This window comes from Drosophila bipectinata, chromosome XL, assembly GCF_030179905.1.
Source record: "Drosophila bipectinata strain 14024-0381.07 chromosome XL, DbipHiC1v2, whole genome shotgun sequence".
In the NCBI taxonomy this organism is placed as follows: Eukaryota; Metazoa; Arthropoda; class Insecta; order Diptera; family Drosophilidae; genus Drosophila; species Drosophila bipectinata.
This window is the reverse complement of record NC_091734.1, coordinates 8,681,251-8,693,244: the sequence shown is the minus strand read 5'-3', so window position 1 is coordinate 8,693,244 and position 11,994 is coordinate 8,681,251. Positions and strand designations below refer to the sequence as shown.

At 40.1% G+C, this 11,994-nt stretch overlaps 2 protein-coding genes across 6 annotated transcripts; one reads left to right on the top strand and one right to left on the bottom strand.

The window, feature by feature from the left end:
- Positions 1 to 406: 406 nt before the first annotated feature.
- Positions 407 to 9,412, top strand: PhKgamma (phosphorylase kinase gamma). 5 transcript variants are annotated; one of them, XM_043209777.2, is made up of 11 exons: positions 407 to 562; positions 1,200 to 1,481; positions 1,879 to 2,025; positions 2,468 to 2,646; positions 2,707 to 2,991; positions 3,054 to 3,144; positions 3,540 to 3,676; positions 3,741 to 3,838; positions 5,853 to 6,428; positions 8,338 to 8,496; positions 9,040 to 9,412. In XM_043209777.2, exons 3-11 carry the CDS (start codon positions 1,934 to 1,936, stop codon positions 9,172 to 9,174), a joined length of 1,752 nt encoding a protein of 583 aa, XP_043065712.1. In that variant the 5' UTR covers positions 407 to 562; positions 1,200 to 1,481; positions 1,879 to 1,933; the 3' UTR covers positions 9,175 to 9,412. The 5 variants fall into 5 exon arrangements, with proteins under 5 accessions (XP_043065712.1, XP_043065711.1, XP_043065713.1 ...); XM_043209776.2 differs by having other exon boundaries at positions 408 to 659; XM_043209778.2 differs by lacking the exon at positions 5,853 to 6,428 and adding an exon at positions 4,538 to 4,621 and having other exon boundaries at positions 411 to 659.
- Positions 9,413 to 9,766: 354 nt separating this feature from the next.
- Positions 9,767 to 10,440, bottom strand: LOC108118995 (uncharacterized). The gene is made up of 2 exons (XM_017231951.3): positions 10,251 to 10,440; positions 9,767 to 10,186 (listed from the first exon to the last, which is right to left on the bottom strand). The coding sequence occupies exons 1-2, from the start codon at positions 10,351 to 10,353 to the stop codon at positions 9,951 to 9,953; spliced, it is 339 nt and encodes a 112-aa protein (XP_017087440.1). The 5' UTR covers positions 10,354 to 10,440; the 3' UTR covers positions 9,767 to 9,950.
- Between the last annotated feature and the right edge of the window lie 1,554 nt (positions 10,441 to 11,994).

Below are 11,994 nucleotides of genomic sequence, written 5' to 3'. Positions count from 1 at the left end.
TCAAACGATCTGCAACGATTCAAGTTTGGCGATGGAGTATTAAAATATACATATATATACATTAAAAGTGGACAAAATAAATCCCTAGGTGTAAGCCGAGCATTTCCTTTCCGATTCTTCCCCCCCCCCAAAAAGCTCCTCCCCATCCGGAAGAAAGCAAAAGAAAATTGTAACGTTTGCCTCATAATTATTATATACATTTAGCACTTATTAAATATTTTTTACAATTGTATTCCGTAAATAAATATTAACATACATCAACATAAACAATTGTCTTACTTAAACTTTGAAATTTAAAAATGTTTGAAAAAACCGCCAAAGCTTTTCCCATCTCTAGCGTGAGTCGTTGGTATGGCAGCCCTACCAACACTGCCCGGAGTGGCGATAACCGGCTTATCGCAATATCGATAGATGATTTATTAGTGCTGCCTGTGGATGTTTTTTTTTTGTGATTGTGTCAATACAAATACACGGTTTTCTGCAATTTAATCCGCTAATATCAGACGTGGAGTTATGCTAGAAGCGGCGTTGCAAGTGACCAGCCAACAGTGCGGCCCGGAATGTATGTGAATCGGTGGTGCAGCAGCCAACTCCGCCGAAAAGCCAACTGCTTTTAACCTTAGTTGACATTGAAATGTACCCGCTTAGTGGACACGGAGGTGCGTGTGTGTTCTGCCCCACTGCGAGGGTGTGTGTTGGTGTTGGTGTGTTTGGCAAAGTGTCTGTGATTGCAAAGGAGGATAGAGGAGAAAGATAATAAAAAAAATCCGGATCCGGAATCCGGAATCCGGAATCCTTTCGTACTCAGTAGTACTCTGTCTGCCTAACTGTTTACATATACATGTGTGTGTGTGTGTGTGTGTGTGCGTGGGTGGTGGGGGGTGCGATAGGTGCGAAACCAAAACACAACCTACCTTCTTTGCAACAACAACAACAACAGCAACGGGCTAACTAGTGATAAGGAACAACAACAATAAGTCGTTCACCTACATTAAGTGCGTGTGCTACAACAACAACAAAGACTCCGTCCCCCCCTCTAGTCGACAAATCAAAACAAATTGCTTTGTTGTTGTGTAATCATTCATAAGTATTTTAATGCTAATTCTATTATTTTTGATTTAATTTTATTTCATTCTTCTTCTTCTGCTGTTCTCCTCTGGGACTCTGGTGCGGTGCCATTCAAATCGATCTGTTTGTAGTTGGCATTCGTTATTAATTAAATCAGCTCAGTAGCCGCCTCAGTCGCCGTTGCCGTTGCCGTCGTCGTCGCCAACAGCTGAGCGCAAGTGAAAGAGTGAGAGAAACCAAACGAGAGACAAACCGAGCGAGCGAGAGAGAAAGAGAGACAGTAGGCCCCCCGGAATAGGGATTTTTCCATTCCCCCCTACCTCCAACAAAAAAAAAAAAAAAATACCATTCACGAAAGTTAACGGCACAACGAAGCAGCCACCAGAAGCAGCAGCAACCATCAGCGGCACTTGGTAATTAAAAAAAAAAAAATAAAAAAATCTAAAAAAAAAGTAAATAATAATAATAATAAATATAAACGAAAGTCAGATCGAGGGTATGGAATAAAGTCGACACTCATCGAGTCGCACAGTTGACGCTCAGACGTCGCCAGTGCGCCACCTTCTCTTCCATCCCTGTAGCCTCCAAACAAAATCCAAAATCCGTTCTCCGATCTCCGATACGATCCCCGTTCCCGGCGTTGGCGTTATAAAAATAGCAACGCCTTAAACGATCGCATCATTACAGCCGCCAGCCGGTAGCCCAGACTCAGTCCCATACCCAGTCCCAGTTCCATAACTGATCTTAACTTGAGATTATCATTTTGTGAGATGAGCAATCAACTAACCGGTAATCCTTTTCCCTTAACAGAGCAGTTGTTACCTCCAAAAATAATCGTTTAAGCGGCAACATTTCACTGGATCTAATGGCCAAGGACGAGGAGGATGATCTGTTGCCGGACAAGGATGCCGCCAAGGGTTTCTATGCCAAATACGAGCCCAAGGAGATTCTGGGCAGGTGAGTTAATGGTGTAGATTCCTCCCTTGCCAGAGAATACCATTTCACAACAAAAGACATCGATTAAAATTTAGTGCCAAGCTTGCATTTCTCCAAAGTCTCTTTCTTTCTTGGTTTTTTTTTGGCCCAAAAAACCATGTCAGGCCATGAGTCAGGTGGCTTGGAGCGGCGCCTGGTCCCCATATCCCCAATCATAAATCCCAAAAGCCCCTTTGGGGTTTGCTCTTGATAGCTCCGACTACGCAAATATGGAAAGTTGGATGAAGGAAAAACAAGGGCAATCACAATTACAATTACAATTAGAATTACATGACGACAGCCTCTCCTTATCGCTTGGAGTGAGGGAGAGTGAGGAAGGGGTGCCTCCTTAGTGCATTAGATAAATCACAATCATGCCGAAAACGAGTGTCCACTTATATGATTTGTTATTCACTATTCGCAGGGGCATCAGCTCAACGGTACGGCGATGCATCGAAAAGGAGACCGGCAAGGAGTTTGCCGCCAAGATCATCGATTTGGGCGCCACCACAGAAGCCGGTGAAACGAATCCATATCACATGCTCGAAGCAACCAGACAAGAAATCTCAATACTGCGCCAGGTCATGGGGCATCCCTACATAAGTGAGTCTCCTAAAATATATATCCTTTATCAAAGCCTATATCGTTTGTTTTATTTTCCAGTTGATCTACAGGATGTGTTCGAGTCAGATGCATTTGTTTTCCTTGTCTTTGAGCTCTGTCCCAAGGGTGAGCTCTTCGACTATCTGACCTCTGTGGTGACTTTATCGGAGAAGAAGACTCGCACTATTATGCGACAGATATTCGAGGGCGTTGAGTATATCCATGCCAAGAATATCGTACATCGTGACTTGAAGCCCGAGAATATATTGCTGGATGAGAATCATAATGTTAAGATCACCGATTTTGGTTTCGCCAGGCAGCTGCAAGAAGGCGAGAAACTTACAGGTATCGAATAAATCTTGGAATATAACCTATCCAGTTTAATAATTTGTTATTATTCTTGATAGATCTGTGTGGAACACCTGGATACTTGGCGCCGGAAACGCTCAAGTGCAACATGTTCGAGGGCTCACCCGGCTATTCCCAGGAAGTGGATATGTATGATATAATATTATTATTTAAGAATTACTTGCATTTAAACAGCACACCTGCAACGCATTCCCAGTCCCAGGCTATATACAATTTCTGTCAAGGCCGACATAATACTTAGGTAGTGTTGATTCCAGAATTGATTCCCATTCGCAGAAGCTCACACAAGCTGACTCTCGATTCAGAAGTCTGAGTCATTGGCTTCAAAATAAGAAATCCGATACTTGATCGGTTGTGTCAACTATTTTTCTTGGATTCAGCAGAACTGTAAACGTATAGATTTGCGGCTATAAATGGGTTTGCTGTTTAAATGTGCAACTAGTGGTTGGGGTTTTGGGGAGGGGAGTCTCCTTTTATGCTCGACCGACTGAATTCAACACCTCTTCCTATTTCCAAAAAAACAGATGGGCCTGTGGCGTGATTATGTTCACGTTGCTCGTCGGTTGTCCACCCTTCTGGCACCGCAAACAGATGGTCATGTTGCGAAATATAATGGAGGGCAAATACAGCTTCACCTCGCCCGAATGGGCAGATATTTCAGGTGAGTACTAATGGGATTTTTTTTTTAAAAGAGAATTTATGTTGAACTATAATTTCTTTTGCAGAGGATCCAAAGGATCTGATACGTAAATGTCTAGTCGTTGATCCTGCGCAACGTATCACCGTCAAGGAAGTATTAAGACATCCATTCTTCAACCAAATGGTAAGGGCCCGTCTCACATCCTTTCTGTTACCAGTTACCCTTCAGTCTACACACCATTTAGGATATCCTGTTCGAACCAGGGGCATTTATTTATCCAGCAGTCTCCCTTTATCTTCTCTAGTTTGGGTTCTAGCCTTTGTACATAAAGCTTTACATAATATAGATCCATAGATTAAGATTATTCCAACAACCTGCCCCTGCAATTCAAAAACACACTCTCTTGAGGAAAGGAAAACACACCTGTGACTCACCCACTCACAAAACAGCCTATAACCTGCTTCTTATTGTTTATCCTACAATTAAAATTTACGATATTCGATTTACGATTTACGATTTACGATTATGATTTCTATGATTTGTGATCCCTGGCTTAGCCTAACCCACCTAGTCTAGTCCCTGAGATTGTCAGTTCTATGGCCTGACAGAGTCTGCTTTGAAAAAAAACCCCCCTTTTTTAAGTTTTTTTTTTTTCTATCGATAACCGATAATTGATAGAGATGTGCATTTTAAGTTTATGTTTATGATTACGATTTTATTATACCAAAACATCTTTTTCTTTCTTCTTTTCCTTTACATATATACGTATACGTTATTTGAAATCGGTTTCAATTAATTTTAAAACAAACCAACCCAAAAAACAAAAACACGCACTCGATTAAAAAACTCGATTTATTCGATAAACTCGATTAATTCGAGTAGCTGTTCGAGCAAAACATTGATGGCCTCAAGCGCAGCCTGTCGACCAAATCCCGACGAATGAGTCGCATCACTGAGATCGCACTGGTAACGAACTGTTCCCGGACTAACCCAATCTCCCTCTCTCTGTGCTGTGTGTCTCCATTAATCGGAGCCGTAATCGCTGTAATAACGATAAACCCGATGACAAAAAAAAAAAACAAAAACCAAAAAAAAACTATCGAAACTATCGGGGCCGGCAGTTTAAAAAAAAAAAATAAAACCCCCAATCATGCCCACTCATGCTGCCCGGCCCTTGCATCTCGTTTCTTGTTCGTTCGTGTCTGTGTTCCGTGCATTCTGTTTTGTTTTTGTTTCTGTTTTCTGTTTCGCTATGTAACTCAGCTATATATATACATACATATATATATATATAGATCATAAGCCAGCCATAATAACTTCTAACAGAAAAACAAACAAAAGAATAGAAAAAAAAACAACGTTATTGCATCCATTGATCTGTTTTGCTTGTTGATTGCAAGATGCCCCGATAACGATAACTGATAACGATAACAAACCAAAAATCCTTCTCTAATTCCCAACATGTTTGTGTGTGTTTTTTTGTAAAAATCAAACCGATTGCCCAAAAACCGATTAACTCGATAACCGATAACACCTTATTGCAGCTCAGCGCTTGCCATTCGATATTCATGCTCTGTTTAATATATATATTTTTGAAAATCTCTATGTCTGCATGCCTAAAATTAGTCCGTAGGGTCCTTGTGTTGTGCCCCAGGATTCTATATACCCAGTTCCTCCCAGACCCCACGTCCTACTCCTTGTTTTTTTTTTGGAGTCACTGCATGTTGTCAGTTAGTGAGAGAGATTAAAGGTAGTGAGATATAGATAACCATGACGGGAAGAGGTAACCTTTTGGCTTTAAAATTAATAGTATTTATGTCTTAAGGAGAGTCTTGAAAAGATTACCTCTACCAGTCTAAGGTTGTTTCGAAAACCAAAACCCCAGGCAAGGTGCATATAAAGAATATCTAAGGGACCTCTCAGGAAAAAAACCCAAAAACCTACATGTACATATCTTTTAGCTTTAAGATCTACCTATGTTTTTATATACATATTTTTTTAAGATATTTTATGAATATTAGTTTTAAGAAATGCCCCCCGTTCATCCTTACACACTTTTAATTTTAACTGATAACCAAATTTTAATTTTTCCCGCGTCTACTCTGCTGCTGCCACTGCCCTTTGAAACTGAATCTTTTTCTGAATGTATATATATATATATATATTCAATACGATATTGTGTGGGTAACTATGGCAGGTGCTGATGGGTGAACGCCGCCATCCGACGGTATCCAGTCGCTATCCCCACCTGCAGGGCGAGGTGGGGGCTAATGGCGGTACGGCAGCCGCTTCGGGCAGCGCCTCGTTCCGCTTTGGGCAGCTGAACAGTCCCGCCTACTTGTACTATGGTGCGCCCCAGAGCTCCTACTCCTCGAACCGGATGCGTGACGGCCCACTGGACGATGCCATTGCATCTGTATCCGCATCCGCATCCGCCTGCCAAGCCTCCACCTCATCAGTAAACACCTCCGCCTCAGTAGCCATAGTAGCCTCCACTTCTGCCACTGCATCTGCCTCCGCCATAGCCACCACATCTGGCGCTGCCTTGGCGTCTGCCATCTCCCACGCTCCCACACCCAAAACGCTCACGGCAACGGTCTACTATCAGCAACAGCCGCAACAGCAACCGACGCAGTCACAGTCGCAGCAGCAGCAGCAACAGCAGCTACAACAGCAACAACCAATGACGCAGCCGTTGCAGTTGCAATTGCAACAGCCAGGCGACAGTCCAGGCGGCAAGCACTCCTTGTTCTATGCACCAATACCAGTGCAGGCAGGTTTTCCTTTGATTTTACTTTTTTTGCTTTTAAAAAACATTTTCCCAAAAAAAAGAAAAAAAAGAAAATCTCAAAACGGAAGTAAAGGAAATATTACAGATATATACCTTTAAAAAGATATAGATATAAAGCTATAGGTCCAATACTATTTTTATAAAATTTTCTATTATTTTTTAAATATTTCCCTTTTCCGTTTTTGGATTTTTTTTTATAATCTTTACCTAGAAACTTCACGTATGACCTTACTGATCACTATTTGCCGATTAATTTCTAGCGCTTTTTAGTTGATTCAATTAGAGCATACATACATCATCATCATCATCGCAAAGCACACACTCCATTCGAGACAAAAACATCAAAATTTCACTTAAAAAAATAAAAAGATCTTTTTCGAAAAAATACCCTACTTTTTAGAAACCTATCTACTATCATTCCCTCTCACTCATATACGCGCCCATCTCACTCATATCGCTGTCTAGAAGAGTACGTCTATGGATCGAAAGTGATTGGTTTTCATCCAAAGGACGATGTCATTGCTTTCCAACATTATGTAACACACTTATCGGCAATAGCTAAGCTAATAGCTAAGATCGTGTACCTATTACCGCACTCTATACTCTTACTTTTATTGTATATTTTCTTATAGCTGACACTTAGTCATATCATAGAGAGTAAACACCATGTTTGTATTATATGCACCTTTCTCTAGTACATATCTCTCGGGTGAACTGGATGATATTTACCAGAACTGTATGTAGTTGACTTGCTTCCCGCCTTACTCTCATAATTATACACATAGCTCTATAGTCTTAGATATATATACATAGTTGTTGTAGTTTTGCTTTTTTTTATAACTGGGCCTAGTGTTTCTATATCTCATTAGTTTTTGTCTTCGTGTGTGTGTGTGTTGTAAGGAGTTAGGGGTAGTCGTCCAGCCTTAATGATTAACCCCAGAAGCATGGTAGTATTAGCTATAATTAATCCAAACATAGACCATTGATAGGTAAATGCAATCCAGATTGCCTTTATCTATATACATATATCATTTATCTGTATCCCCCCTCCCATATATCTGTTTCTGTATCTTTTAATATCTAAACACAACGACACCAAAAAGAAAATCGTTTCACTGATGGATTATTTTTCGTTTAATCTTCTCCACTGTTGATGATGTTATACACGTTTTGTGTTTGTGTCATGTTCTCTATATTGTCTCAGAGTCTCAACGCCCTTATAAGATGTGTGTCTATAAGTCGGTGTTGTGGAGACTCCCTTGTGAGTAAACCAAGTCAAACTGATAGATAGATAGAATTGCATATTTATGTAAAACATCCATCTAATCACTCAATATCCGATCTGTATTATTATTATTATTATTATTAAATAGCCTTTTTGTCTTGTCTAGTCCAATCACTCCTAAAACCATTAACTCTATCACCTTTGGTTCGCTTTGGTTACTATTCTGTTTTATTTCTGTGTATTTTGTTTACAAAAGACTCTATAACTAACACCTCACACTCTCATCAAACTCATACTGACCCGAGGATTAAGTTAAACTTGACCCTATAACCCCCAAATAATAACAATTCTTATAAATAACACTTGGGGTCTCGAGACAAAGTACCCGATTTGTGTATCGTTTTTGTTGTTGTCCGCAAGGATTTAACCCACTAATCCCCGCCGACCGACTGACTAACCTTGAAACACACTAATATATATATATATATATAACTCTGTTTAACCCATGGCGTGTGCACTTAACAAAAACAAAAAAAAAAAAAGAATAAAATGAAAAAAAAAATTAAAAATAAAACACAAAGCCAAAAACGAGATCAAACCGCAATGTAAATTGCAAACGAAATGCTTCGAAAACTAATCCATAACCTTCTCTTTACGACCATTTAGCTGCGGAAACAGAGTCGCTTCAACGCACGCAAAAAGTTCCAATTTGCCATATTGGTGATAAGGGCCGTAATCCGGATACGTCGTCTCCGGTATACCGCCGAGCCGCTTCACGTTGAGGAGGCGATCCGGGATCCGTACCGCGTCAAGGTTCTTCGCAAGGTGAGTTTGAATTCAAGCGAGAAAAAGTCTAATTTAATTTCGATAATAATAAGATCGATATATTTCCGATAAATGGATCGTTATTTTAGGAAGAATGGTGTTCAGAAATATTTATTAGCTTCCTTTGGAGGCTTTACAAGCCATAAGACTATAGTCTTTTTTTCGAAAACTCGAAGCTTATTAACAACATAAATTATTCATATGTAGAATGGCAATTTATCGATAAATATCGTTTTTCTGGAAATATTTCAAGAGTTTCAGGAGCTATAAGATAATAGAGGTTTCTTCTATAAGTCGTAGGCTTAAAATATAAATCATTTAATATTAGAATGAAATCTTTATCAAGAAAACAAACGATTTATCGATAAATATGATCCATTCTTGGGATATTCATGTCGTTTTTGAGTAAAAAAGTTTGCCTTTTCCTAGATTTTATCCTTAATTCTCAACATGAATAGCGGCTTTGCACTAAAGTTTGCCTTAGTGAATTAATTATTAATTTTAAATAAAACAATATTAATTAAAATATATCTTTCATCGTAGGTTATCGATGGCTGTGCCTTCCGTGTCTATGGCCACTGGGTGAAGAAGGGCGAGGGCCAGAACCGGGCCGCCCTCTTCGAGAATACTCCGCGCACCGAGCTCCATGCACTCTACATCAACAATCTCAGTCGATAGGGGGCGGTGCTCGCAACTGGGCGTGGTCGCTGCTAAGCTATTTAAGCACAAAACACACACACACAAAGAACGGAAGGAAGGATAAGCTAAAGCAAAAGCTAAAGCCATAAGTAAGCAACAACAGAAAAAAAAACGAATTAAGAAAAGTTACTAGAAATGAAACATATACTGGAGATCGACAGGAGATTGAAAGGATAAACACCAAAAAAAAAAGGACATGCCTTCGTTATCGATATCGCCTCGTTCAGCAATCGCTTCCAAAAACCAAACAGTGAAAAGCACAAAAAAACACACAGGTGTACATATGTATAGTTGTTCTCTCTCAGCCTTTATGTCCTTGTGATTTTGTTTATTCTATTTAATATTTTTTTTTTTTTTACGATAAACATATAAATTTTTTTTTGAAATATCAGTTAGTTGAAGCAAAAATATTGCCAGAACGAGCCGAACGAAGCGGAAGAGAGAGACAGCCGCCACCTAACAGGAGGTCCTTGCCTCATTATCCTAACCTAAATCTAAAAGCTAAACATAAAGCTGAATCCTAAACCTAAATCTAAAGCCCCCCCAAACACCCAATCTAAACCCACACGAGCAAGCGTACATGCATATGTATTTTCTGTTAATGATTCTATTAAATTATTTAATTGTATTTGCTAAGCGTTTACATTTTAATTGTTATGTTGTAGTATACACAATAAATAAAAAAAACAAAAAAAAAAACACCAACACGTTAAGATCAAAGATCAATCGATGATAAGTTATCGATAATGGGTCGCTTAGATGTGCTTGGAGCAATCGTAGCTGCGCTCACAGCAGGCGGGGAAGTCGCGATTCGTGTTGACAAAGTCACGGAGCTTGCAGCCCTTGGGTGGCGCCACAGCGGCGCAGGTGGTAATGGTGGCATGGCCATCGCCGTGGCACTCCACGCCGGCACAAGGATGGTTGGGAGCCTTGCCAATCTGGCCAGGGGACATCACAGAGTTGGGGCCCAGGACACACTTGCCAGGATGATCTGTTCAACAATCAAAGATGAGAATAGCTATCCGTGGACGTAATATTATTTAGTTCCTGCTTACCTGGATTGGCGGCCTTAACCCTGGCAATGGCAGCCTGAGCCTGTTGTCCCTCCAGGATAACGGCCAGGCAGATGAAGACGGCGGCAATGGCGATACGAGACATCCTGTAGTGCTTCGAAAAGAGTGCTGATTGTGGAAATGCTATCGACTGGAGTGCTGGTCGGCAAGTGCTGTTTTCTGAGACCGGGTTCCAATGTTTTATACGTTATCAGGTATGGTGCCAAAGCCCCGGAATGAGACGGGGCTAATCCGACTTGACCTTGTCCAACGATCCAGCTTCCAGCTTCGACAGATCACAGCTCACAGCTCGCTGCTCACAGCTCCCAGTGATCCTACCAGCTGCCTGTTTGGCTGCTTTTCTTGTTTTTATTATTAACAATAAAAATATTATATTTTTTTTGTTTGTTTACTGACCGACGACTTCCCATCGGTTCATTGAGTATTTAATTACAATTGCCCCCACACACCGACACACGCTCTCGTTTTTTCATTCTTGTGTTAATTTCATTTTATTCAACTTTAATTTATTTATGGGCAAACACAAGCACACACACATGCACTCATTTTTTTAAAATATATTTATTATTATTTTTTTTCAGATGAGATGAGCTGAGGTGAGAAGTCGGGGAAGAGGTACCTTATCACGTTTCTTATTTTTTTCGTTTCGGCTTGGCGCCCGTCTCAGTTTGTTTTCGGCATTTTTTGTTTTTTTTTTTTGGGAATTTTCTTGTTTTGAATGTGGAATTCCTGTGGTTTTCAGAATATTATTTAGAGGTCCCCAGGGTTACTGACTCATCGCGAGGGCACTTTCACCGGCGCCGAAAGGGTCTTGAACCCATCCAAATCCCATAAAAAATATCCCATGCTAATTAATATCAATAAATATTGTTGAGAAATGTCCGGTTACATTTATGCTACATTCTGGGGGAATTTTGTGTGACAAGCTATCATAACTTGTGAGTTAAAAAGCTATTACGGTTATTAGCAATATTTGTGCTACAATATTTCCTAGGGGTACCCATAAAAAAATTGTGGGTTTTCCTGATTTCCCCACTTTTGCTTCTTCCGATGGCCATAGCTCTGCCAATTTGTATCCGATCAGGAAATAAAGTACCATTTAGTACTCAGCGAACCCAAAAGCAACTTTCCTCATTCAAAGCATCGCTTTGGTATGGTTTTTAAATTTTTCGAATTTTTTCCTAGGGGTACCCATACAAAATTGTGGGTTTTCCTGATTTCCCCACTTTTGCTCCTTCCGATGGCCATAGCTCTGCCAATTTGTATCCGATCAGGAAATAAAGTACCATTTAGTATTCAGCGAACCCAAAAGCAACTTTCCTCATTCAAAGCATTGCTTTAATATGGCTTTTCAATTTTTCGAATTTTTTCCTAGGGGTACCCATACAAAAGTCTGGGTTTTCCTGATTTCCCCACTTTTGCTCCTTCCGATGGCCATAGCTCTGCCAATTTGTATCCGATCAGGAAATAAAGTACCATTTAGTAATCAGCAAACCCAAAAGCAACTTTCCTCATTCAAAACATTGCTTAAATATCGTTTTTAAAATTTTCGAATTTTTTCCAACAAAGTTTTGTTTATATATCGATCATTTTCCAACCGATCGGGAAGCAAAGTACGATTACCGAATCAGGACGCCATTGTCTTTCGAACTTCATTATAGAATCCTCGTAAAATCCTGATCCACATCGTAAATGGCGATGCTGATCCTTTTCTAAAATATGATAG

Coding starts and splice junctions, on each gene's coding strand:
- PhKgamma (XM_043209777.2), top strand. CDS start 1,934: ATGGCCAAGGACGAGGAGGATGATCTGTTGCCGGACAAGGATGCCGCC. Junction 2,647..2,706: donor CATGGGGCATCCCTACATAA/GTGAGTCTCCTA, acceptor TTTATTTTCCAG/TTGATCTACAGGATGTGTTC. Junction 2,992..3,053: donor AGAAGGCGAGAAACTTACAG/GTATCGAATAAA, acceptor TATTCTTGATAG/ATCTGTGTGGAACACCTGGA.
- LOC108118995 (XM_017231951.3), bottom strand. CDS start 10,353: ATGTCTCGTATCGCCATTGCCGCCGTCTTCATCTGCCTGGCCGTTATC. Junction 10,187..10,250: donor GGTTAAGGCCGCCAATCCAG/GTAAGCAGGAAC, acceptor ATTGTTGAACAG/ATCATCCTGGCAAGTGTGTC.